The sequence below is a fragment of the Anguilla rostrata genome, chromosome 16 (genome assembly GCF_018555375.3).
Source record: "Anguilla rostrata isolate EN2019 chromosome 16, ASM1855537v3, whole genome shotgun sequence".
NCBI lineage: Eukaryota > Metazoa > Chordata > Actinopteri > Anguilliformes > Anguillidae > Anguilla > Anguilla rostrata.
Window position 1 is genome coordinate 17,052,967 of NC_057948.1, and position 23,028 is coordinate 17,075,994.

Here is a 23,028-nt window from a genome sequence, read left to right on the forward strand (position 1 = left end):
TGTTTTAAAATAAGGTCTGTGTACTTAAGACCTTAAAAACCTCTAAAAGAGACCCTGTTATAACTACAGATGAGTAACCATTGAGAGTTACTTCCAAATTAAACATATTTCTACTTAGTGTGAGATAACATTATGGAGTCACCACGAGGAGGCAGATAATCTTAAGTGAAAGATGATCAAGATGAAAGATGTGGTCTGATTAAATTGAAAGTCCTCCATCTATAAAGGGTTCAGAGCAAAAACAACATGTAGGTAGCTGGGTGAGTACTGCGCTTTTCAAAAGAGCATCCAGGAGAGCCTTCATTTTGAATTCACAGATTTATTTTCATTGAAAGTCTTTTTCCCTCCATCCTTATTTACAGTTACTTCACGTTTACATTATTTTAAGGTTATTCTACAAAGCTACACATACCCAAAATCAATAATCTATGTCCTAAAAAGTACACTATACCATACAGAAAACACAGGAGAGGAAATAAACTACAGAATCTAAAGGTTAGTACAGAATAAGACTTAAGTAGTGCATGTGGATTTTTCCTTCCCCTAAAAAAGAGAAAAGGCTAGCTTTTGCTTTGTGACGTCTCCTGTTGGCAGAAGTGAGGGCTGAATTAGACCAGGACGGGTGCGACTGGAGCCTGACATTTCCATTTCAGTCCAGTACGGCAGAGGGGACCTAACGTTACGCCGATATCACTCCTGATCCGGAATGGAGACCAGTTACACCGGGCGGAATCATGTCAGAACCTAAAACTCAAAACCTTGAGGCATCCTCATACACACATACATACAAATAGGGATTCCCTGTCTCTGGTATGTACACATTATTAAATATTTATAAAATATTTCCAAAGCCCTACACATAGTGCAAACTGACACATGAGGAAAGAGTTAATTCCAAATATCGCTCCGTACAGTAGTTTCTCATGTAGGGATCCCTAATGTTCACCCTCCCCTCCCCCACCCTCACCCCTCCCCCCAGCCCCACAAAAGCGGGGGAATAAAGTAGGTTAAGCGGCCATTTCTTTTTTGAGCAAAAAGAACACATTAAATCACACTTCACTGACGGTTTAGAGACTTTGGCCAACAGCATTTTGCAGCACTTAAGAAAAAAAATATCGGGAAAAATACCAGCTTCCAGAGCGCAAAAATGAACGTTTGTTTTGCCGCTTAGACCGATGGTCGCTGTGGAGGAGAAGCACTCCCGAGACGTAGGGCTGCTTCAGGTGAGGACAGGAGAGGAAGGGTAGAGTGTGTGTACCCCACCCCACCCCCCCCACCCTCACACGGACAAACTCCCCGGCCCCCCCCCCCTTCATGCGTAGGTCCCTCCGGTGACCAGCAGCTCGTAGGCGGGATCCCGCCCCCTCCGGCACAGCACCACGCAGGCGCACAGCATCCCCAGCATCTGGGCGGGAGGACAGGGAGTCAGGAGCAGCGTCAGGAGCAGCGTCACGCGAGCGGACGTACCGCACAATAATAATACTGTAATGCAATACTGTTACAACACAACAGGCTCTTATCTAACGACCATCCCAGGGCACCTTAAGCATCAAATAGAGACAAAGGCTCACACTCAGCTAAGTCCGGCTAAGAGGAATAGTTATGTACACAAAACTCCGATAAGCTTGTGACCTGATTTAACGACTACCTGTAGCCACGCCTCGGAAGTGACTTACACGGGTGGGCTAAAGGAGAGAGAAAAGCTCCCCTCCCAAACTGCTTCCATTAGACTTTCTATCCCCACAACACCCTACCCGCCCCCACCCCCACCCCCTTATACCGCCTGCTGCCTCCCCCCCACCAGGTCCTAAACCTGAATGGAGGCGGGGAGCACAATGGTGCCCGAGAAAGGATAGGACATGCTGAAAAGATCGCTGGAGTAACCCTGACCCCTGACCCGACCCCTGACCCGCGGACCCCGGACCCGCGCGGATCTGCCCCGCCGCGGCCGCGGGCTTTGTCACAGTCCTTACGGCGGGGCCGCCGCTCTCGCCGATCACCTCAGGGTTACGCCGTTTCACGCGCCCTTTCGTCTGGGCGACGCGCAAAATCAGCTAGGTGGCCAAAAAAACATCGCGTACGATATCGCCACGGTCGTCCGCAGGTGTGAAACCGGCGCAAACTTCCGTTTCATAATATTTTCGGGACTGGCGACCAGTCTGTGCTTGTGAGGCGGCCGCAGTATGTGCATATTGTGTCTGATCCACGGCGGTGATGATAGGGGAGGATTGTGGGAATTTCTGCCAAGTGACTCACACAGATAATCACCACACACCCACCCCCCCCCACCCAGCTCAGTCACTCACACAGCTCACCAGCTGCCCCCTCCACCCCCAACCCCCTGCAAGACTCGCATAAAGAGGGTAAAACGGAGAAAACAAAGAAGATAATGTTTCACGGGGGAAAAGGATACTCTTATGTTAATCTACAGATATACTTTCCCACAGGCTGAACTGCATCTATTCTCCTCCTACCCACATTTTCACTTCACCACCATTGTAAGCACACAGCAGTCCCTCCCAGGGCGATACATTCAAAAGTAGTATAAAAACGTTTTTGTACTTCTTATTTTTAAAGAGAAATCAGCGTGTAATCATTCTATGAATTTAACTAAGACTAAAATAAGACTGAAAATATTCAGTCAAACGTGCACAAATGCCAATTACGCTGATTAAAGCTTAACCGCTGATTAAAACCAAGCAGGTAAATGAAAAGTATACTTTCACCACAAAACATGTGAAAAAATAATGTTCGGCCCACACGGCACAGCTGGCAAAAAGGCCTGCGTAGAGGTGCGCTATCTGAGACATCCTACTCTTTCTCTCTCTAAAGAAAACGGCATCAGGACAAACGTCGTTCAACTTTCCTGAGCATAAATAAACCTTTATGAATTCATCTCAGGAACCTCCTGTAAGAAAACGCACGAAAATACGATATTTTTGCTGTTAATTAGACGCGCCAGGAAGCTAACAAGTTTGCTGAGGGGGCCGGCCTTCCTCCTGTGCAAACAGCTCAGGTCTGTGGGCCGTTTGAGATGCTCAGGGGGACCTGCTCCAGGATCCCTACACAAGCCCAAGCTTTGTGCTCGGCTGTGTTAGGCCGAGGCTGCTCGCTTTTAAGCCCAAACACAGAGAGGCTCGGGTGACTCGGCCAATCACGAGTCCGCAGAATTGGAGGGTGCGTGCTCCTGGTGTCCCTACCCCCCACAACAGGGACTCTGGAGTCAGCCGAAACGGTGGAGGAGGCCCCGACACAATCGAGTCAGTGCCGGAGCCTGAGGAGAAAGAGAACCTCGGATGCGGCGTTCGATTACTGTGGCTCTGCCGCCATCCCTCTCCGCTTTGCTGCGGATCGGAAGAGAGCCCGGGTTAAAGCGAACACAATCCTTATCGTTACCAACGATCCGCTGACGTCGGGAGGCTGATCTTGAGCAGGGTCAAACACGTCACCGCCTCTCTGGCTTTGTACAAAATGTCAATACTGGCACGCTTTGCCAGAATGCCAGTGCCAGTATGATGCTGGCACAGGCTTTGGAAGAACGACCCGCAGGCGAATATCACACGGCACACAAAGTTACGCAAACAATGCAGTTACGTTGACTGACAGTGCATATCCTGTTCCAACAAGGAAATTAGCACTGTTACTGGACTATCCCTGGATCAAACACAAGATGTTTAATAAAACCACCTTTCCTACTCCAAGGTCCATGACCACTACTGACATCACAGGAAATACAGCCTGCGTATTAGTTTATGTGACTATGAACAGGTTTTCTTTGCCTCCTCAGGTATGGAATGGGTTTCTCTGGTAGTGACGTTGCTCACCTGTATGGCAGCGAATGTCAATGCAGCCCAGATGACGTGCATCATGATGTCCTTCATCTTTTTCACAACGAGGGCCTCGCATCCCTGGAAACATTTAGCAGATACTGCATTACAGCATTAGAACACGCCGGAAGCACATCCCTGAACGCGAAAGCAGTTACAATAAAATAAGATTACAGCTTTAAGTCCATGTCAATGCACAGCAGAGACAGACCTCTTCCATAAGTTAATACATGATCTGAGTGGTTACAGGAGAAAATGTAATATAAAAGCCCAGGAAAGCGCCTTGTGACATATCTACAAGTACAAACTAGCTGTATTGAACAAGCTAATCAGGTGACTGGGTCAGAAGTAGTGGCATCCCTGTGTAGTGAATGTGGAAGACCTCCAGTCCACAGGGGGCGCTGTACCAAGTTCTCTCACCTCCTGGTAGAGGTCCCCAGGGCGGGAGAGGGAGCCCGAGCAGCTGGTGATGCTGGCTTTGCAGCAACTCACGGGAACGCTGTTGTTCCGGGTCTCTTTGAACCAGCGGGTGTTTCTCCAGTCGGAGAAGTTATGGATTCCGCAGCAGTGGAGCTGGGAAAAACAAGGAAGACACCGTAAGCATGGAAACTAGAACAATACAGTGAGTCGTATCAGACAGCCTGTGTCCACGGCAACCCCATGTAGCTTCAGACGAGCTTCAGCAGGAGTGGAAGATCTGATGCACCCACCCTGCCGTTTCATACACCATGTTCCTAAGTACCCGGTGATACGCAAAGCCTGAAATGGACCAATCCCGTTCCGTTATCGCTGCGTATCGAAAAGCTCTCACCTGTCTCTGTACGTAGTCAATGGCGCGGCTGGGGGCGTCTGTGTTGGTGCCATTGTATTCATTGTAAACCTTCTGAATGGAACGATTGACCTCATTTTCCACCTGCACAAAAAAAAAGACATCAATAATTCTGCTGATGTCTCAGTGCAATTAACGCGTTACTGGCCTGCCCATCACACACTTCCTGTTCAGCACTTAGCTTCTGTCGCATAAAACACAAATGTATTTGCATTGCATACGGTTATAACAAAAGGAGCTTTTAGCATGTGTTTGCACCGCAAAATCTCTCGTAAGACATTCTAGAGTGACACATGCCCCCGCTGAATGCTCTTTATAAGGAACACATAAATGACCTAACCGAGGGTGTGCGTACGCCGCGCGTTCGAATCACACGTTATAATAAAAGCATTCGCCCTGCGCCAATATTTACCAAATGATGTGGGACTCACCTTTGCTCTGTAAACATAGCCCAGCACCACCACGATGACTTCCGTCACAAACACCAGCAGGAGAATGATCACAAACTGTGGGGCACAGAGGTGAATAGTTGACAAAAACAGTCCGTCTCCCTGGACTCTTATTGATTTAAAGCTGTATGGCTCTACCCTCATCACTTATTTAACTGAATATTTTATACTACATATTTATTTGTACTCAACTCGTACTGTTAATCGCATTGGGCAGCACCTACTTGTATGAAAAAAAGAAAATTTACTTTCACCGTTATTATCCACAGCTAGAACTGTTCCATTGTACGGTCTCTAACGTGCACTATATGTGCTGTGGTAGGCTATACATACAATATTACCCGATAAATCATCTTCAAGTTTCATGAAGCTCTCTAACAGCTACCAATTGGATTATCCACATAAGAGAGCCTCTTGGGGTGATATTTTCAATGACAACTGCACAAAGACTGATTCACTGCTAGGCAGAATACCCAAAGGGTATTTTCAGCCAGCCCTGCGTGTTTTTTACAGATGGGAAAAGACGGAATTGGGACGACTGCGAGCCCCGCACTCACGGTCGCTAGCCCACAGCGGCTCTCCCTCACTGTAGCGCAGCAGCCAATCAGGCCGATGATGAACAGGAGGGTCCCCACGGCGATTATAATTATGGCCGGAATCAGCGTGTAGACGTCCTCGAAGAAATGGTCGTAGTCGTCGTACGTGATGAACACGTAGGCTCCCACGTAGCACAGTATCCCAGCGGCCGCCTGGGGAGAGACGGGCGGAGGATAAACGGCTGCTCGGTCAGCCGGAAAAAAACTGCGGTAAACTACAAAACAAAACAAAAAAATTCAAGGGGATATTGGAGTGCGATGAACCAATTAAGGCACTCTTCTTATGTGAATGATTTTACTTAAAATGGAATATGCCTGTCGGCAGATCACAGATTTATTTCTTGTATGGACAAAGGCGTTTTGACATTGCCCCTGTGAAGGTAATTCCTCACACCTTGCACAACTGTGTGTGTACCAGGTTTAAAAAAGGTCATGCATAACAATTCCAACACAAAAGACTACAGAACAACTAAAGAACACTTTACAGTGCAATAAAATAGATAAACACTTATTTTCATTTAAAAAAATATTTCATTAGAGCCACTGAAATATAAGCAGGGCTCTACAGTGCTCCCATTTTTGCTCCCGAAAATCGGTGTGTGCTAAGTGAAAAATTAATTCAAGAGCACACCTACTAATGTGGATGCATTAGTGTCCTCCTAAATTTTTCAACTCAGGAGCACATGTGCTCCTTGAAAAAAAAATGTAAGCGTAGAGCCCTGAAAATATGAACATCTTCAAATACCTTCCCTTTGGTGTTTTAGTGCTAGAAACCTCACTCAGTATAAAGCTGCATTATTAATTGTCAATCTTGGTGGTGGTGGTGAGAACCAAGCAACAGAGGAGGATATTTCATGTGGTAGGCTGTTTTGGGTCACTCACACAGTATTAAAAGGCCTAATGTATATTGGTTCATGTAAATTGTTTAATGAGGGCTGTAAATCAACTTTACATCAATGATGCTTCTCTGGTTGAACTTCTGAGACTCCTGACATACTGGCCACAGTTTTCCATGCAAAGAACATACACTCACCGGCCACTTCATTAGGTCCACATGTTCAACCGCAAACTGCACCCATTAACGCAAATATCTATTCAGCCAATCATGTGGCAGCAACTAAATGCATTTAGGCATGTAGACATGGTCAAGATGATCTGCTGAAGTTCAAACCAAGCATCAGAATGGGGAAGAAAGGTGATTTAAGTGACTTTGAAAGTGGCATGGAGTATTTCAGAAACTGCTGATCTACTGGGATTTTCACGCACAACCATTTCTAGGGTTTACAGAGAATGGTCCGAAAGAGAAAATATCCAGTGAACGGCAGTTCTCTGGGCGAAAATGCCTCGTTGATGGCAGAGGTCAGAGGAGAATGGCCAGACTGCTTCGAACTGATAGAAAGGCAACAGTAACTCAAATAACCACTCGTTACAACCGAGGTATGCAGAAGAGCATCTCTGAATGCACACCACGTCAAACCTTGAAGCAGATGGGCTACAGCAGCAGAAGACCACATCGGGTGCCACTCCTGTCACCTAATGAAGTGGCCGGTGAGTGTATATTCAGATAGAAAACTGGTAAGGTCCAAATGGCAACATTACAAACATCTCATCCCCACTAACTTTCACCCAAATCATTACAGTACATTTCAGCCAAACCATGTGGTGGCTGCACAATTCTACATTGTAATTTATGGAGAACAATGTGGGGGTAATGACATGTTTCTGAAGAGTCCGACCTCATTTCAAACCAATAACATAACAAAAAGTCATTCAAAAAAGTGAAATAATGAATAATTCATTACTAATAATAACTATTATTAGTGTGATAATAATGCAACTAATACTAACAATAATAATAACAATAACAAGAATACATTGAAGGTGCACAGAAGGGCTACTGGAGCAATACTTCATGCACACAAACAGTGAATAACATCATCACATTTCCTGGAATTTTACATACATCCTGGAAGCTTACATAAAAGGACATCATTTTGTTTCAACCAATGTCCACATGCTGCTCATTAGCAAACACCATTACAACTGTCAGGAGGTCTCATCATTACTGTATAACATCTTCCATAAAGGCAGGATGTACATAAGAATAGAAGCCTGTAACCCAGTTCTGTGACCCAGCACAGCAAAGGAACTTGGATGTCATTATAAGTTCTCATACGAGACACAAAGCATTGTGGGAAACTTAAACCCCTGCACATACTGTTAGGAACTCTCCCCTCCATTGGAACATATAAACCCCTTGCCCCTCCCCCACCCTACACACACACAAATGGACACACACTCTCTCTCTGTCTCTAATGCAACCTGAGTAAGTGGTGTTACACTTACACAAAGGTAACCATTATCACTGAAGTGTTAAACACCAGTCCTGTGTTTCAGCACATAATGAATACACATTGTATAAATGTGATGATTGGCTAAAAGGGTCCATCCAAGTTGTTTCCAGGGTTGCTGCAAACAAAATATACAGAAACAGCAACACTTCAAGATTTTAATTTGACGCTCCCTCCCTGCTATGATACGGTCCTGCTATGAATTAAAACTGGGTGCAAAGTTAAAATAATATTTTTCTGAGGACAAAAAGTTATGTTTAAAACTTTCAAAATACAGACAGCTTAATAAATCAGATTTACTTTTTTTTTGACATTCTTCTTGCACCATGTTTGGGAAAGGTCACAGGTGAAACTGAAGAACAAAAATACCCTACACTGCTACGGACAGGAAAGAGTTCGCGCATACTGGCCAAGTTCAATGGACACGGAAACTTTCAATTAGTACAGCCCACGATGTATGGCACAGGGGCAACCAGAGCAGGCTTTCCAATATGCAAACCAACTGGTGATGATAATCCACAGCTGTGCGGTTAGAACAAAGCCCCCCGCTGACAAAAGGCGTGTGAAAATGCCAGGACCCCCGTTCAGATCACACTGCGTGACCTGTTCTCCGGCAGTGTTGCCCTGCATTAAGCAGCTATACTGTTGAAGACTTGATATGCATTTCTCATGTAGCCTACGCGTGCCCCGCTGAGTTTAAGAACAGCTACATAGTTTTATACGGTTACTTCTTGCATTCTTCTTCTTCCTATTATTATTATTCATAGTAGTAGTAAAGATCCAAGGATCTAGGCTATATGATTCCAGCTATATCGCATTGCTCAAAAGAATGGTTGCCGTATTCTGCACAATCCGACTCATAGGTGCTAGGCTACAGCAAGCAAAATAACTGACAACAGTGCGAGACGCAGCCGACTGCTAGTGTCAATGCACATGCAGACCAATGAATATTGCACCTATCACTTTACATCCTTATATATTTTTAATCGAAACTACACGGTGGAATTAAAAAATATGTATATTTGTTCAAAATAGGTAGAATATCATCAATGCCAAATGACAATTTCTTGTCCCAATATTTTACAGGCAATTGCAACAATACATTGATTAGTGACTAGTAAATAAGATCATAAACTAGTTATACAATAAAGCAAATTTACGGCAGTCACTTAACTAGGTTCATATTTTCATAACCTAGACGTACAAGATCTGTGCCAGCACATCAGCCATGATGTACGACAAAACTGCGGTTATGTTCCTGTACCAGAAAATGTAATTTGAATGATTAGGCTATAGCAAGAAACCGCAGACAAAATAACAAGTTAACGTGACCAATAATTTAACGTTAGTGATGGAGATAATTTCCCACGGACCACGACGGTTACTGTATCCAACAGATATAGCAGCTATCCAACTAAGTTCGATTTTAGAGTCGCATTTGCTATAGCTAGTAATAGCACTAGGTATTTTATGATGTTATCATTTATAATAAATTTGCCTATTGCAATAAATCCCAATAACCCCGTATGCACGCGCTGATGCTGGTTTCATCACTAGTTGGCTTTTTGCGAACATATGACATTGCAGGTGAACAGCGTTTCCAGTAGGACGTTTTCCCCATGTCTCATATTTCCCTACATATCCAGACACTTTGATCAGCAAAATGTCAGGTATCAGACTATAAATTGGATGATTCACAAATGCAGTAATACAAACATCAGTGTCCACAATAAGGCACGGTGGTTTGATAATAACTGCACGTTAATAACGTTATCTAATTTACTAAAATGCTTAGTGCCGTATGTGTAACGTTAGCTACCATATAAACAAACAACATATCTATGAGAAACAGTTCAAACACCAATAGCATACAGTTAGGACGTATTGTTTTTTATATAACGTTAGCCAGACAACCTTGATAGAACACAAGGGTGAGTAGCTAATGCTAACTAGCTAACGTTAAGGTTAGTGTTGCATTTCTGAGTAGGTCTGCATGCATTGTGCATCATCAAATACTAAAATCGTTGAAGCTTACCCAAAAAATGAGGTTCAGGAACACTAAAACCGTCTTTGAAGAAGTAATACCACACTGTCCCATGTTTCCTACTGAAGATAAATCTAAATTATACTGTAGCTATATTGCGATAAAATGGCTGTCGTTCTGTCGTGCTCCACCAACCCCGGCAACTAACTCGCTCTCCTCTGCCTCATCACAACGCCAGTACCACAGCAACCAACCAGCTGGATCAAATCATGTGACCAGATGAAATCATCTTCTGCCGCAAGTCGGGACTCTCACTATTTTTGTCGGACTCTCAGCTTTAACGAGATGCGAGACATTTGCAAGCAGTAGGTGTAATAAAATGCTATTTGTATTGTAAACTTTCTCCTGTGTTTTGAGAAAGTATTCCCGGTGTGGATCGTTATGTATCATTAGACGTGATATTTATGTTGTATTCAATTGTACTTTTATTGTAGGCCTGCCTAAATGATGCAAATGTCTATTAATTTAACGGAATACATTATGAAATAATTGACCAAGATGGTAATTCATTAAACGTGAACATCAAAATAATTAAAATCCTGCCCTTTGCTTTCTGTTTTTTCACCTAAAATTTAACCTTATCTCAGTCAGTATTGCTGGAGCAGGCAGCCATGTGTTGTCCATAGCGAGAAACGGCCAGAATACTTGAAACATTTTTGTTCAAGTAGCCTATTCTGACGATTATCATGTCTGATTCGGCGGCACCTCAACGCATACGTTCATATATTCACGCACTGATGGAACACATTGTATTGTGTGCTGTGTGGGCGACTGCAATCTCTTGGCCAGAGTTCCCTTGAAAAAGATATCTCTATCTCAACGAAACTATAAATAATCGATAAATATTATTTTCCGACTGTAAAATCAGCAGCAACATACAAGCACACGTTGAATAAATGGTTTCTTTCATTTTTTTCCCCCTTTGACCGGAGCTACCATTCCCCGAGCTGCATGGTGTGAATATGTCAAGTGAGCTTTGTTATACATCGCAACTATAATGTGTCACATTGATGACTCAGAACATGATGCATTGTTATGCTACACTTTAATTCTGTGTTGAAGGTCAATTCAAAATTTAATTTAATTTTGTGTGTTGACCATTATGACAGGAGGGTCAGCAGCTTTGATATACAGTGTGTTTGTACAAATTACACAAGACTTGATTAATCATAGTGCTCTTTATTATCATCTCACATCTAAAAAAAAAATAAGAGTGTATCCTATCCATGTTTCCTTTCAGTGTACTCTTCACACTCCTGTGTCCTGGCTAGGCATCATCTGAAGATGCTCTTACATCTCTTGGTTTTTCTCTTCTTTCAAGCTCCCCATTGATAGAACAGTGACCAATGGCAATCCAGTAATTGCTGCAAATTACTGTCCTAAGAGCTTTCATTGTCTTTTACAAGCAAGTATTACCAGTGTTGCTTTTTCTTTTGAAGTGTACCCTTAAATGTACTTGTGTTAAATTTCTGTAACCTTTCCTGATTTACTCAATACATTATAACTACAAAGAAAAAATTATTTTAAAAACAGTTTTGAAATTTAATCCAAAGGTGCCATTACTACTGGTCATCAAGAAGTATCTTTTGTGCAGTTGCTAATGGAATGGAGAACCAGGGTCAGGTTGACATCTAGTGGCCACAAGGTATATTTATTCATGCACTGTGCGTGTGTGCGTGTGTGCGTGCGTGTGCGTATGCGTATGTGTGGTTTCACACTGGTTTTCATATTGTTGGTTGTTGTGGTGCCCTCATGCCACTCTTCCCAGATGTGCCTTTGTAAGGGGGCTATGACTTACTTTACTCTGCATTGCACTAATTACAATAATCCTAGAAGAATTCACAAAACATCATGTCACAGGAGCAACACAGTAAAAATTACTATGAGCACTGGAAAACCTTTTGTTTAACTGCAAGTCACCAGAGTTGGGAATATGAACAGACACATCCTGTGATCTGTACACCAATGCATTGAAACAGAGGCAGCTTTCAAACCTGTCCCTTAATCATTTATACATGTAGTGGAAACACTGATCCGAGTTAGAAGCAGCTTCAGAATAGTGTCTGTGTGAACTCAAAAAAACAGAGTGAAAAGCCTTACATTCCACTGACCCAGTTTTACAGAAGGATTGGATCTTTGTTAGACCACTATGAAGAAAAACCATACAGCATTGATCAAGTCCAAATCAATACTCAATTCTCCCAAGTGCTAATATACTGCTCTGTCTTCTTTCTTTAATCATGAGCTTTCTTGAGATTAGGGAAATTCCTGCAGTAAAGTCAATAGAAATATAGATACTTCTGAAGCTGAATATAGTCATTTACTATTGACTAAGGGCACAGCTATCACTCTCCTGTGAATTTCACACACAAACAATTGAATGGGTAAATCTGAGTGAACCTCAGTTGCATTCACCTGAGGCTTTAAAAAACATTATTTTCATAATATTTCCACTTAACAGACATGGCAGACTCCATCCTGTCTTTCTGAGATGCATTCATAGGTTGGTCTCCGTTGCTGTGACACTTTCCTGTTTTTACCTCTCCTGGGTGACCTTCGGAAAAGCAGAAGTCGGCATGTGTGCCAAACAGCTTGTCCCAGTGGCTGAAGTGGGGGGCGAAGTTTGTGCTGGGCCTCTGGTGGTGGACGTCGTGCTTGCTGGGACCACCGTAGATCCCGAAGGGGACCAGGCGGGACGTTGACCAGGGGAAGTCGTAGCCACAGTGGTCCTCCACCGAGACGTAGACGTGGATCACCATGAAGGCCCAGGCGGTCAGCACGTGGCACCTCAGCAGGATGGGGTTGAGGGTGGTCCAAAAGCCCACGGTGACCAGCTCCCACCCACCCAGGCACTGGGTGGCCAGGGCGAATGGCGCGGCGTAGTCGTGGTGGATGGCGTGGAAGGTCACGTACAGCCAGCGGACCCGGTGGTGCAGCAAGTGCCAGAGGAAGTACTGGAAGTCGAAGAGCAGCAGGTTGGCGGTAACTCCGCCCACCAGTTCCAACAGGGCTGGGGCGCGCTCCGGCAGAGGGACGGGCGGCCTCCACGCCCACTGGGCGACGGTGGCGGGCAGCACCAGCAGGGCGTGGTTGTGCAGCGTCACTCCAAGGCAGCGCATCAGCATGGCGGGAGTGGGGCTCCGGCTCGGCTGGATCTTGAACCTGTGAACGGCCGGCCACCTCTCGCCCATGAGGTCACAGATCAGGTAGGGCGCGCAGAGGACGAAGTACGAGGACACCGTCAGGACGATGGGGAAGAGCGGGGACCGCAGGCAGTGGCTGTGATGGAGACGCAGGTGGTCCCACGCGGGCTGCAGCACAGAGTCGTTACTCAGCCAGGCAGTCCAGATGCTCTCATAGGCCACTGCTGCGTCCATGCTACTCCGCCAGTGATGTAATAACGGCTTTGTATCTCCCTGTGCTCTTTACCAAATGATGGAACCAACAGAGTTTGGTAAAGCTGAGTCGGTGGACGTGCTGGATGAACACCTGTCTGTATGGCTCAAATAGAAGGATGCTGGCAGTCTGGACTACAGGATGCCTGCTAGGCTGTTCTCACACCCCAGTATCTACTGTAACTCGATGGGGTTGTACTAAAATATTTATAGTCATCTCTCAACTCTCTCTCTTTTTAATAATGGAGTAGTCACATATTTTCTTACCTTAACCTATCCTTTGCATAGTGTAAGTCACTTCCCTACAACACATTTGGAATTCTGAAACAAAATATTTATATAAGACTGCAGAATGTACATAAAATGCAAAAGTAGAACTATACAAATGCGATTATAAATTAAAATGTAATTTACTTTGTCATAAGATTTTATGCCTGTGTAGCAGGTGTAGCTCGCTTAGTTTGAAGCACAGTAAAACTGCAGTAAAACTTTTAGTTGACTGCTAGTTAACATGTTTCCTTATGAAACAAATGGCTGAGTGAGAGGTCCAGGTTCAAATCCCACCTCAGACTCAGGCAAATCTCTAACTTGTTCATGACACTTGCACCTTCTGCTCTTTCTGAAGCTTGTGTAACCTACTTTCAAAACAATTTAATGCATTTTAAGTGTCCAGGAATATTTTCTAATGAACCAAAATTTGCAGCTACACTAGAGATTGTAAATGGACTCACTCTTCCAAAATCAACAAAACACACCAGTTCATTATTCACCCTTCACTTTGTAATGCCCTGAATATCTGATCACTAAAGCTCCTATGTGAATATAATACAATTTAATGTACCCATAGCACTTCCTGGTCATTGTCAGATTTGTCAAGGGTACAGTAGTACAATGCAAGGTTTTGCTCACCTATCTTTGTTTGAATTGCACACAATGGTATAAGGTACTCTGACAAGTAGTCTAATGAACATTACTTGCGCTGCGTAGTGTAGTTATAGTCACATAGCAATAGTGATGAATAACTGTTATTAGCCAAAGTACAAAATAATAATACAATAATTGTTTGATCCGGTATCCACATGATACTTCTGCAGCAAAATGTGTTCATGCTGAATTTACGTTCTGAACATTTTATGAGAGAGCAATATAATAAATAAAATCACAAGAATACACACAAAGAAGAGACCAATTAAAAGAAAAAATGAAAATAATTCCATGTAAAAGGCCTACAGTTCACACTGTGACACAGCCTACAATACACCAAATATCTCTGCAAAGTGGGCTACTTCACAGTGGACACACAATTTAAATTTTTTTATTGATTTTATTTTATTTCTGTTGGTTAAAGGTGTCTAATAAAAGACTGAACTTTTTAATACAAGTTTGAAATCTGACGGTGGTTTAGCAAATTTGTGAATACGTAACATTTTCCCATTTATATGATCAGATTTGCTAGAAAATCTAGCTTGCTTCAATAGTACAGAAGGCAAGCTAGATCCTGTACTCATTTGGAAATGACTACATTGGTTGGGTTTATGCTATGCACCATTTTTAAACTGATCACTCTTTCCAGTTCCGGCTAGGGCTTCCAAAACTTAATGTGATTTTTAACTTGCTGAACAGGGCCTATATTGATTTCATTACAGCTCCAAATTAAAAAAAGTGGGATACACACGCTGACGTTTACTGGGAAACTGACGTCTCGTGATATTACTGAGCACCGCCCACTGTTTAACATCTTGGTTATTACATCTATTAAATTGTCGATTAGCCGGAACGTGTACACCTTATTTCTATTCTTAAAACATTCAATTTTTAGAATTACATTTAATTTAAGTTGAAGGTATTTTTTAATTGAACATTGTACAGTACCCGGAAGTAAACAGTACAGTCGGAGACGTGCTAGTAAAGCTAGCGAGTTAATGCGCTGTTGTCTCTGACACCAACATACGTATAAAGTCCGCTGAGAAGCCTGATCACAAGTAGGCTGGAGGTAATCTTATACTATTAATTTTTTTTTTTTCCAATATGGTTAATATGAGTTGCATAGCTCGTTCAGGTGATAGCAACTTCGTAGATGTCAGTCTGCAGAATAGCATGTAACAAGGCTCTAAGTGACATTTGCTGCCTGCTGCAGAGCTAGCTCACCGAGGTAGAGCCACTGTAGGGAAAATGTGATTTGGCAGAGGCGTGATTTTCTATTAACAGGCTTCATCTACATATTTCTTGACCACGAAGTATTTTCTAACGAAGCACTAGTTTAATCGGGAGTAATGATATGCACATATTTGTGTGGCCTGTTTGACAGTACAGTCCCAGTCACGTGGTTTTGCACAATCTGAAAATGTGCCATTGAGCAATCTGTTGTACTACATACAAATACCATACAGTGGTATAAGATCTTTTGTTTCCTCTGTATTCCTGAAGTCAGTGTTGAGATATTTAAGAACGCATAACAGCTACTTAGTCTGTCTTTAGTTCCTACTGTGCTATAGTATCCACTGCATTACCTGGATACATTCTATGACAGGGGGTTGTACTTTGGCTGTGTCATTTTTGTGGTGAGCTGAAGTATTCTGCTTGTCACATTGTTCAGATAAGGACCAACATAATAATGTTGTGTAGCTAGCTGCATTCCTTTACCGATTCACTGGCATTAAACTCCAGTTTATGGCTTGTTTGTCACATTGATCTTCATTGTCCGTGTCCTGTCTACAGCCGTCTCCAGACATGGAGAGTGGAGAGGACCCTCTCCATTCCTCGCAGACAGAGACAGAGAAAGAAAACGAGAGCCAGGCAGCGCTGCCACCGCGCGGTTCTCAGGCGCAGCACCTGTGCCGTTTCTACTCCCGAGGGCGGTTCTGTCAGTTTGGGAAAAGATGCCGGTTCCTTCACCAGCGCGGGGAGGCCAAGCAGGCCCTGAAGGGGCTGGAAAACCGGAGCGACGCCGCAGCAGAGACGGATGAGCACGCAGACGGCCACGCCGAGGACTGCACCGGCCAGAGCGGCTCGCAGCTCTCCGGCTCTGCGGCCAGGAGAGAGAAACCCAGACGGCCCTGCCGCTACTTCCTGTCCGGCTACTGCGCAATGGAAGACCGGTGTCGCTTTTGGCACCCCGAGCAGCTCCCGACGCTAGACGACCGGCCAGGACCCGGGAAGAGGGACGCCCCGGGGCCCAGGGCTCCGGTCGCACGACCCAACGCCGTTCAGGAGATGGCGAAACTGAGCGAGCTCACAGCGGATGTGGTCAAGCAGCTTCGCGACACGGAGATCCGCCAGCTGCTGAAGCGCGTGCCCAAAAACCAGCTCATCGTGCAGGAGAGGGAAGACGGCCTGCTCACCTACTATCGGATCACTGTACAGCCCACGGACCCAGACTGGGTACGCACCGTTCACCTGTCCCTTTAAAAAGAAATGCACATTCTGCAGCATTGAGCAGAGTCATGCCAATGTCAGCGCTTGCCAACTCTAGTCAGTTAATGGGTAACTTGGCAAATCAGCCAATTGAAGCTAATCTCTGTTTTGTTAATGACAATTTTTCATTGTATAAAATAAATGATTGAATTCCTACTGACTCTCTAAAAATATGTTGGTAGCGTAGCATGATTATATAGCCGCAGCAATGGAAAAAAAATCAACAGAGGGAAAATGTCTAAAAATATCTGTTTGAAACTGAGTCAGGATTTGAGTGCAGAAAGGTCAATAAAGGTTTTGTTGTACACAAACTACCTCTACCCTCCCAAAGCTATTCCCTCTTTTGCAAACATAAATTGCAATCAGTTTAATTTGGAACTTAATTTTGGACAATACAGTGGATATATTTATATTCTGAAAACATACTCAGTATCTTATCTACTTATTTTTTTCTTTGCAGCCATTTGACTTGAAGGAAATTGACATCATGATTAGCTTCCCAGAGACATATCCTCAAGAGGTAAATGTGATTATTGGCACACTCAGCCCAACATTATGATGACAATTATGATTTCTGTGGAGATTAATATAGATTAGAGACATCACAAGAACACATCCAGGCCTGCCACTTTGATTCTAGTACAGAGTGCTTCCAGCTCTGGGTCAGGCCTGGTCTTGATCTTTGAGCCTTGTCACATCACGGCTGTTTCTGGGTTCCCTTTGCAGGTTTTCACTGTGGATGTCCCAGAGGACCAGGATTTCCCAGCTATTATGGGAAGGTGAAGTGAAGCAAACTTAGTATCCATGTTTTTGGTTGGTTTTTGTTGGCAGTTCCACTGCTTGCGTAAAGGTTTCTTTGGGTTCACACAAGCTTTTGTGCCCTACAGGCATTTGTGCCAAGCCTCGCAGGAATGGTTGCAGGCCAAGCGGGCGACCAATGAGCTGATGGGGAAGGTGGAGCTTCTGTTCCGTCCTTTCCTTCACTGGCTGGACCGCAACATGGAGAGGCTGTTCACTGAGGGAGCCCGACAGGTGAGGGCACAGGTACTCTAGGCGCTGAGTAGATTCAGCTCCTGGTACTCCACACCTCAGTGGGTAGGTAGTTCCTACTGTATCGAGGCTCCTATTATCGCTGTGCTAGTAGTGAATGTTGTGTCTTTGATGCCTCATGTATAATGGACCAGCAAATAAGAAAACTTGCCTACACTGCCTTTGCTCTTATCTATCAAGTTTATCTTTTGTCAGGTGTTCTACCTGTGTTTAATTTCTGGGTATCAGTACTGAGCGATATCTAACCCATTGGTGTGTCGATAGCTGCACAGATCTGGCATGGACACATGGCGCAACAGTTGCCAGCTATCATAAACAAATCACTACCAGTGAACTTTTATCGAGAAACGTGGTTTAATTCGGGTTCCTGGCAGCTTGCCTAGACTTCTGTGTTGCTACAACCTTCCAGCACGAGATCATTTTACAGAGACAGCAAAGTTTAACCACTGACCAGCCGGGGATGAGAGATTAGTCTCCTTTGCCTCTTTCTATTTTTCTTTGCCTCCCAGCTGAAGAAGGACATAGATGCGGAGCGATCGGGAATCCGCTTCGTCCCCTACCAGCAGCTCCAAGCGGTGGTATGCAAGGAGCAGAGCTCGGGGCCTGGGGAGGCCGAGATCCACGGCGATGCCTCCGACGACGAGGAGGCCGGGGAGGAGGAGGAGGAGGAGGAGGAGGAGGATGAAGAGGAGGCAGGCCGCGGCGTGGAGGGGGAGGAGCCCAGCCAGCGGGTGGAGAACGTGAAGAGCTCGGAGCCTCGGAGGGGGACGGAGGTGCGGCTGCAGGGGCTGGAGCTGGGGGAGGAGACGGCCACTGTGACGGCCAAGCAGATCACCGTAACGCTGCAGTGCAGCAGGTACGCAGCGGCCTAACACACTAACCCTGACCCTAACCATAACCATAACCCTAACACTAAACCTAAACCAATCTCACAGGCCAGGGCATAGTAGGATATAGAACAGCTCAGAGAGGGAGTGCATCAGTTGGGGCTGTCTCTGGATTTTCTGTTACTTTCATCTCGGATAGTAATGGAAGAGCAGACTAACATCTCACTAGTATAATTATTTACTGTCAGGTTTAAGAGAGTCAGAGCATAAATATCACTTACAACGTGTGTGTGTGTGTGTGTGTGTGTGCGCGCCTGTGTGTTTGTGCATGCGTGCGTGTGTCTCTGTCTCTGTGTGTGTGTGTGTGTGTAAACATGCGTGCGTGCGTGTGTGTCTGTGTGTGTGTGTGTGTGTGTGTGTGTAAACATGCGTGCGTGCATGTGTGTCTGTCTGTGTGTGTGTGTGTAAACGTGCGTGCGTGCGTGTGTGTGTAAACATGCGTGCTCTGAAGGTGCAAGGTAACGGCAGACCTGGCTCTGACGGGCCGGTTGCCATGCACGGCGCAGTGTGAGAAGTGCGGCTCCAGCATCGGCGCGAGCTTCCGTCCCAGCATGCTCCACCACTACAGCAGCGTGCTGGGCTTCCTGGACCTGAGCGGGGCCGTGCCAGTGGACCTGGTCCTGCAGGACTGCGAGCTGCTGGTGGGCTGCCTCACCTGCTCCCAGGAGGGACCCCTGCAGGTGCGCTCAACACCCCTCCATACTCCCTGCAGGGTGGGGGGAAATAAACACAGCCCCGCCCTTCTTTACCAGTGGCAGTAGAATGCATTTTCAATTCCATCTACAGCTGAGATTGTATACAACCCCACTGTACGAGATAAGTAATGCGTTAACATACATAGGACACAGGCTGCAGTGTGCCTTTGACAGAAGAAAAGAAAGCAGAGTGTTTTGAGCAGAGTAACTTGTGTCTGAGAAAGTGTTTTAATGGAGGGCTGGGGTGTGTTTCCATGGCAGATGCTGTCGTACGGCCAGACCAAGGAGATGAACTGCCAGCACTGCCACACCAGGCTCAGGGTCCTGGCCGAGAGCGCGGTCTTCCAGCAGCTCCAGCCCCGGCCCAGGACGCAAGCAGGTGGGGTCCGGGTCAAGCCGGGTCGAACCCGAGTCCGCCAGGTCCGCCGCCGGACCGGGAGGGTGGGAAGGGTTGGCACTGCTCGTTCGGTGACGATGGCGAGCTGCTTGTGGTGATTGGTGCTCTCCTTTCGGCAGGGCGTGGAGACGCGGGGCGCGGAGCGGGGCGCTACCCCAGAGACCCCGCTGTACAGCGCGGGAAACCGCTTCCTGAGAAGGGCACCTGCAAGCACTTTAAACAGAGCCAGCGCTGGCTGAGGTAAGTGCACTGCATACCCCACACCAGGAGGGCGGCAGTGCAGTGTAATGGGTCGCAGATTCGATACATGGGTAGGACACTGCCATTGTACCTTTGAGCAAGGTACTTAACCTACATTGCTTCAGTGTATATTCAGCTGTATAAATGGCTGCAAGTTGTGTAAGTCGCTCTGGTAAAGAGCATGTGCTAAATGCCTGTAATATAATGTACTGCTATTCCTTACCTCATAACCGATACCTCATACCCCACACCTATTATTCCATACCTCATTACCCACTCCTATTATCCCATATTTCATAACCCACACCTATTATTCATGCCCTCATACCCCACACCCCAAATCTGCCATAATTTCATATTCAGCCTGAAGTGACATTAAACATGCTGCCATTTAGCAGAAATATTTTTTTTCATGGACTCACTGGAAGTGGTGTTAAAATGGTGACAGGTGGCAGAAAGCAATCGTGAAATGGCACCAGGTAGCAGGAAGTGATGTCAAAGGCGTTTCCATTCCAGGTTCCCATGCTGCGGACGGGCGTACCCGTGCGACGCGTGCCACGACGAGGACCAGGACCACCCCATGGAGCTGGCCACCAGGATGATCTGCGGCCACTGCGCCAAAGAGCAGGTGAGCCGCCTCAGCGCCAATCACCGCCAAAAGAAACGCGTTCGAGTTCCGCATAGCGCGTCACAGGGACACGGCCTACAGGACGACCACCACCGCGACCGTAGCTATGACCACCACCTCTGACCGTGGCGTGTGCTCTCTGCAGGCGTACAGCACCGGGAAGCCCTGCGTCAGCTGCGGGGGGATGATGACCAGAGACTCCCACACCAGCCACTGGGAGGGAGGGCAGGGCTGCCGTAACAAAGTCAAAATGAGCAGGTACGATAGACAACGTTGCACGCTCGTGTGCACAGAAACGCATGTACACACACACACAAGCGCACACAGTCTTGCACGCACACACTCGTGCACACTGATACATACACACGCACAACAGACATGCACATAGTTATGTCTATATTATAAGTTTCACATTTTTGTTTCACATATATTGTATAAGAGGTTATCAGTGTAAAGCATTAACTTTTTTATTTATAATTTTTTGTGGGTTTTTTTTTTGTCAACAGAAATGATCGACAAAAATACGCCAACACGAACAAAACGGTGTCCCGCAAAGGAGCCAGTGAGAAAAATTAACGGATGAAAAAATGAGCGGCAACGATGACTTATGCTGAATCAGGCTCAATGAACTGAATACATTTCTGTCTTATATAAAATACAATCACGATTAATGTTGTTACCAAAAACATTTGTTAGGCATTGTCATAAATTGAACTGATTTGAACATTTCTTAGCCTGTACCTTCAATGTTTGCTGTTTAAAAAAAGTCGCAAATGATACGCTTAACACATTTTTCAGTGGATACTTTTCAGTGTAACATCAATGGTCCTCTTAGCCTTAATAGTCTTAATGTGTATCCATAATCATCTGTAGTGTTTAAGATAAAACTGTTAAATCATTTCATAGTTTTATTTTTGAACCAGCAAAATTTGCTTTCAAATTTGTTTCAGACAATACAGGAAGTTGATATTGTATGTGAATGTGCTATTGGTGGAGTTTTTTGGCAGAAGAACATAACTTTACTTCGCAATTTCCTGGAATAAAGGAGTTTAGACTTTGTATTGAGTGAGTGCGCTATTGGCTGAGCTCTTTAGCGGAACATAGCATTACTTTGGGACTGGCTGAAATGAAGTGGGTTTACCAGCTGTATCCGACAGGAGCCGAGGGGCGTTATAGGGAAAGATGTGATCTAGGGAAAGCTGCATTATGCTTCTGTGCTTTCAGTATGTAATTTTGTTCTTTTCTAAGAAAAAAAAAAGCTGCTTTCCAATGGAACTATTTGTATTGCAGATTGCAACTTGATTTACATGCGCTCCAAAATAAAAATTTTCAACAAGAAAATATTATTGACCTCCGTTTTCTACATTTTTCTTATTGTTAATATATTGGTATCACACCCACTGATTTAGTATTGCAGTTCCAGTGCATTGACCAGTTTCTCGTGGCATATCAACTGCAATTACACATATTTACCAGAGGGTGGCACATTTGTTTAAACCTTGGGCATACATCCAGAGATGTTCACTAAGAAAGAAAAGTTTGTTATTTTATATTGCCAGTGTATAAGCAGTTTTATCCCTTCGGCAGTATGAGCAAGTTGTTTGTTGTTGTTCTGTTTGTCCCCATATTACTTTATCTTTTATTTCAGCCCTTTATTCTGACCACTTGGGATAAAAATGTCCTTATTTTCACCAGACCTAAAGCAAGAATGTCTACTAGTAACAAGCAGGCTTTCCAAACTAAGACCTGCCAGGCCCCAATTTCATAATTGGCAATTATGTAATAAGGTAATTCAGAAAATTGCACTTGCACATTTCCATATATTTGATTTACTCAGACAGGTTTGGTTCACTGTTGTTTGCTTTTTTAGGCCTACTTCCCATAGGTTGATGTTAACAGGCCTTCACAATATCATAAGTCTGCCTGTCATCATATTAATCCATCTGGTGAATGCAATAGTATACCCCTTTACAGACTAAAGCTCAATGAACAGCTCATTAGAAGAAATATTGGGGAAAAGAAATGCCATACACAGGGGTCTCCAGGACTGATTCTGGGAGGGGCTTAACTGGATCAGCGATGATAATTCCAGCGGTCTCTATGGGAACAGGAATAGGGACTTGTGAAGCAATGAATTTTGGTTAAAATCCCCACTGATCCAACGGGCCATCCTTCAGGGTTGATCAGGCTAGTGACAGGGTGGATCTTGGCTCTGGGCTAATGTGG

General features: G+C 44.9%; 3 protein-coding genes across 3 annotated transcripts; 1 reads left to right on the plus strand and 2 right to left on the minus strand.

Annotated features, from left to right (window-relative positions):
- Window positions 1–303: 303 nt before the first annotated feature.
- tspan3a (tetraspanin 3a) lies at window positions 304–10,311 on the minus strand. The gene is made up of 7 exons (XM_064312920.1): window positions 10,088–10,311; window positions 5,663–5,854; window positions 5,088–5,162; window positions 4,639–4,740; window positions 4,248–4,400; window positions 3,825–3,908; window positions 304–1,405 (listed from the first exon to the last, which is right to left on the minus strand). The coding sequence occupies exons 1-7, from the start codon at window positions 10,148–10,150 to the stop codon at window positions 1,313–1,315; spliced, it is 762 nt and encodes a 253-aa protein (XP_064168990.1). The 5' UTR covers window positions 10,151–10,311; the 3' UTR covers window positions 304–1,312.
- Window positions 10,312–11,910: 1,599 nt separating this feature from the next.
- ch25hl1.2 (cholesterol 25-hydroxylase like 1, tandem duplicate 2) lies at window positions 11,911–13,473 on the minus strand. The gene is made up of 2 exons (XM_064313788.1): window positions 12,637–13,473; window positions 11,911–11,925 (listed from the first exon to the last, which is right to left on the minus strand). The coding sequence occupies exons 1-2, from the start codon at window positions 13,471–13,473 to the stop codon at window positions 11,911–11,913; spliced, it is 852 nt and encodes a 283-aa protein (XP_064169858.1).
- Window positions 13,474–15,249: 1,776 nt separating this feature from the next.
- Window positions 15,250–22,143, plus strand: si:dkey-24l11.2 (uncharacterized protein LOC100034462 homolog). The gene is made up of 12 exons (XM_064312248.1): window positions 15,250–15,484; window positions 16,210–16,872; window positions 17,366–17,425; window positions 17,632–17,684; window positions 17,793–17,937; window positions 18,465–18,811; window positions 19,294–19,522; window positions 19,799–19,916; window positions 20,054–20,174; window positions 20,691–20,802; window positions 20,948–21,060; window positions 21,309–22,143. The coding sequence occupies exons 2-12, from the start codon at window positions 16,222–16,224 to the stop codon at window positions 21,376–21,378; spliced, it is 2,019 nt and encodes a 672-aa protein (XP_064168318.1). The 5' UTR covers window positions 15,250–15,484; window positions 16,210–16,221; the 3' UTR covers window positions 21,379–22,143.
- Window positions 22,144–23,028: the final 885 nt, after the last annotated feature.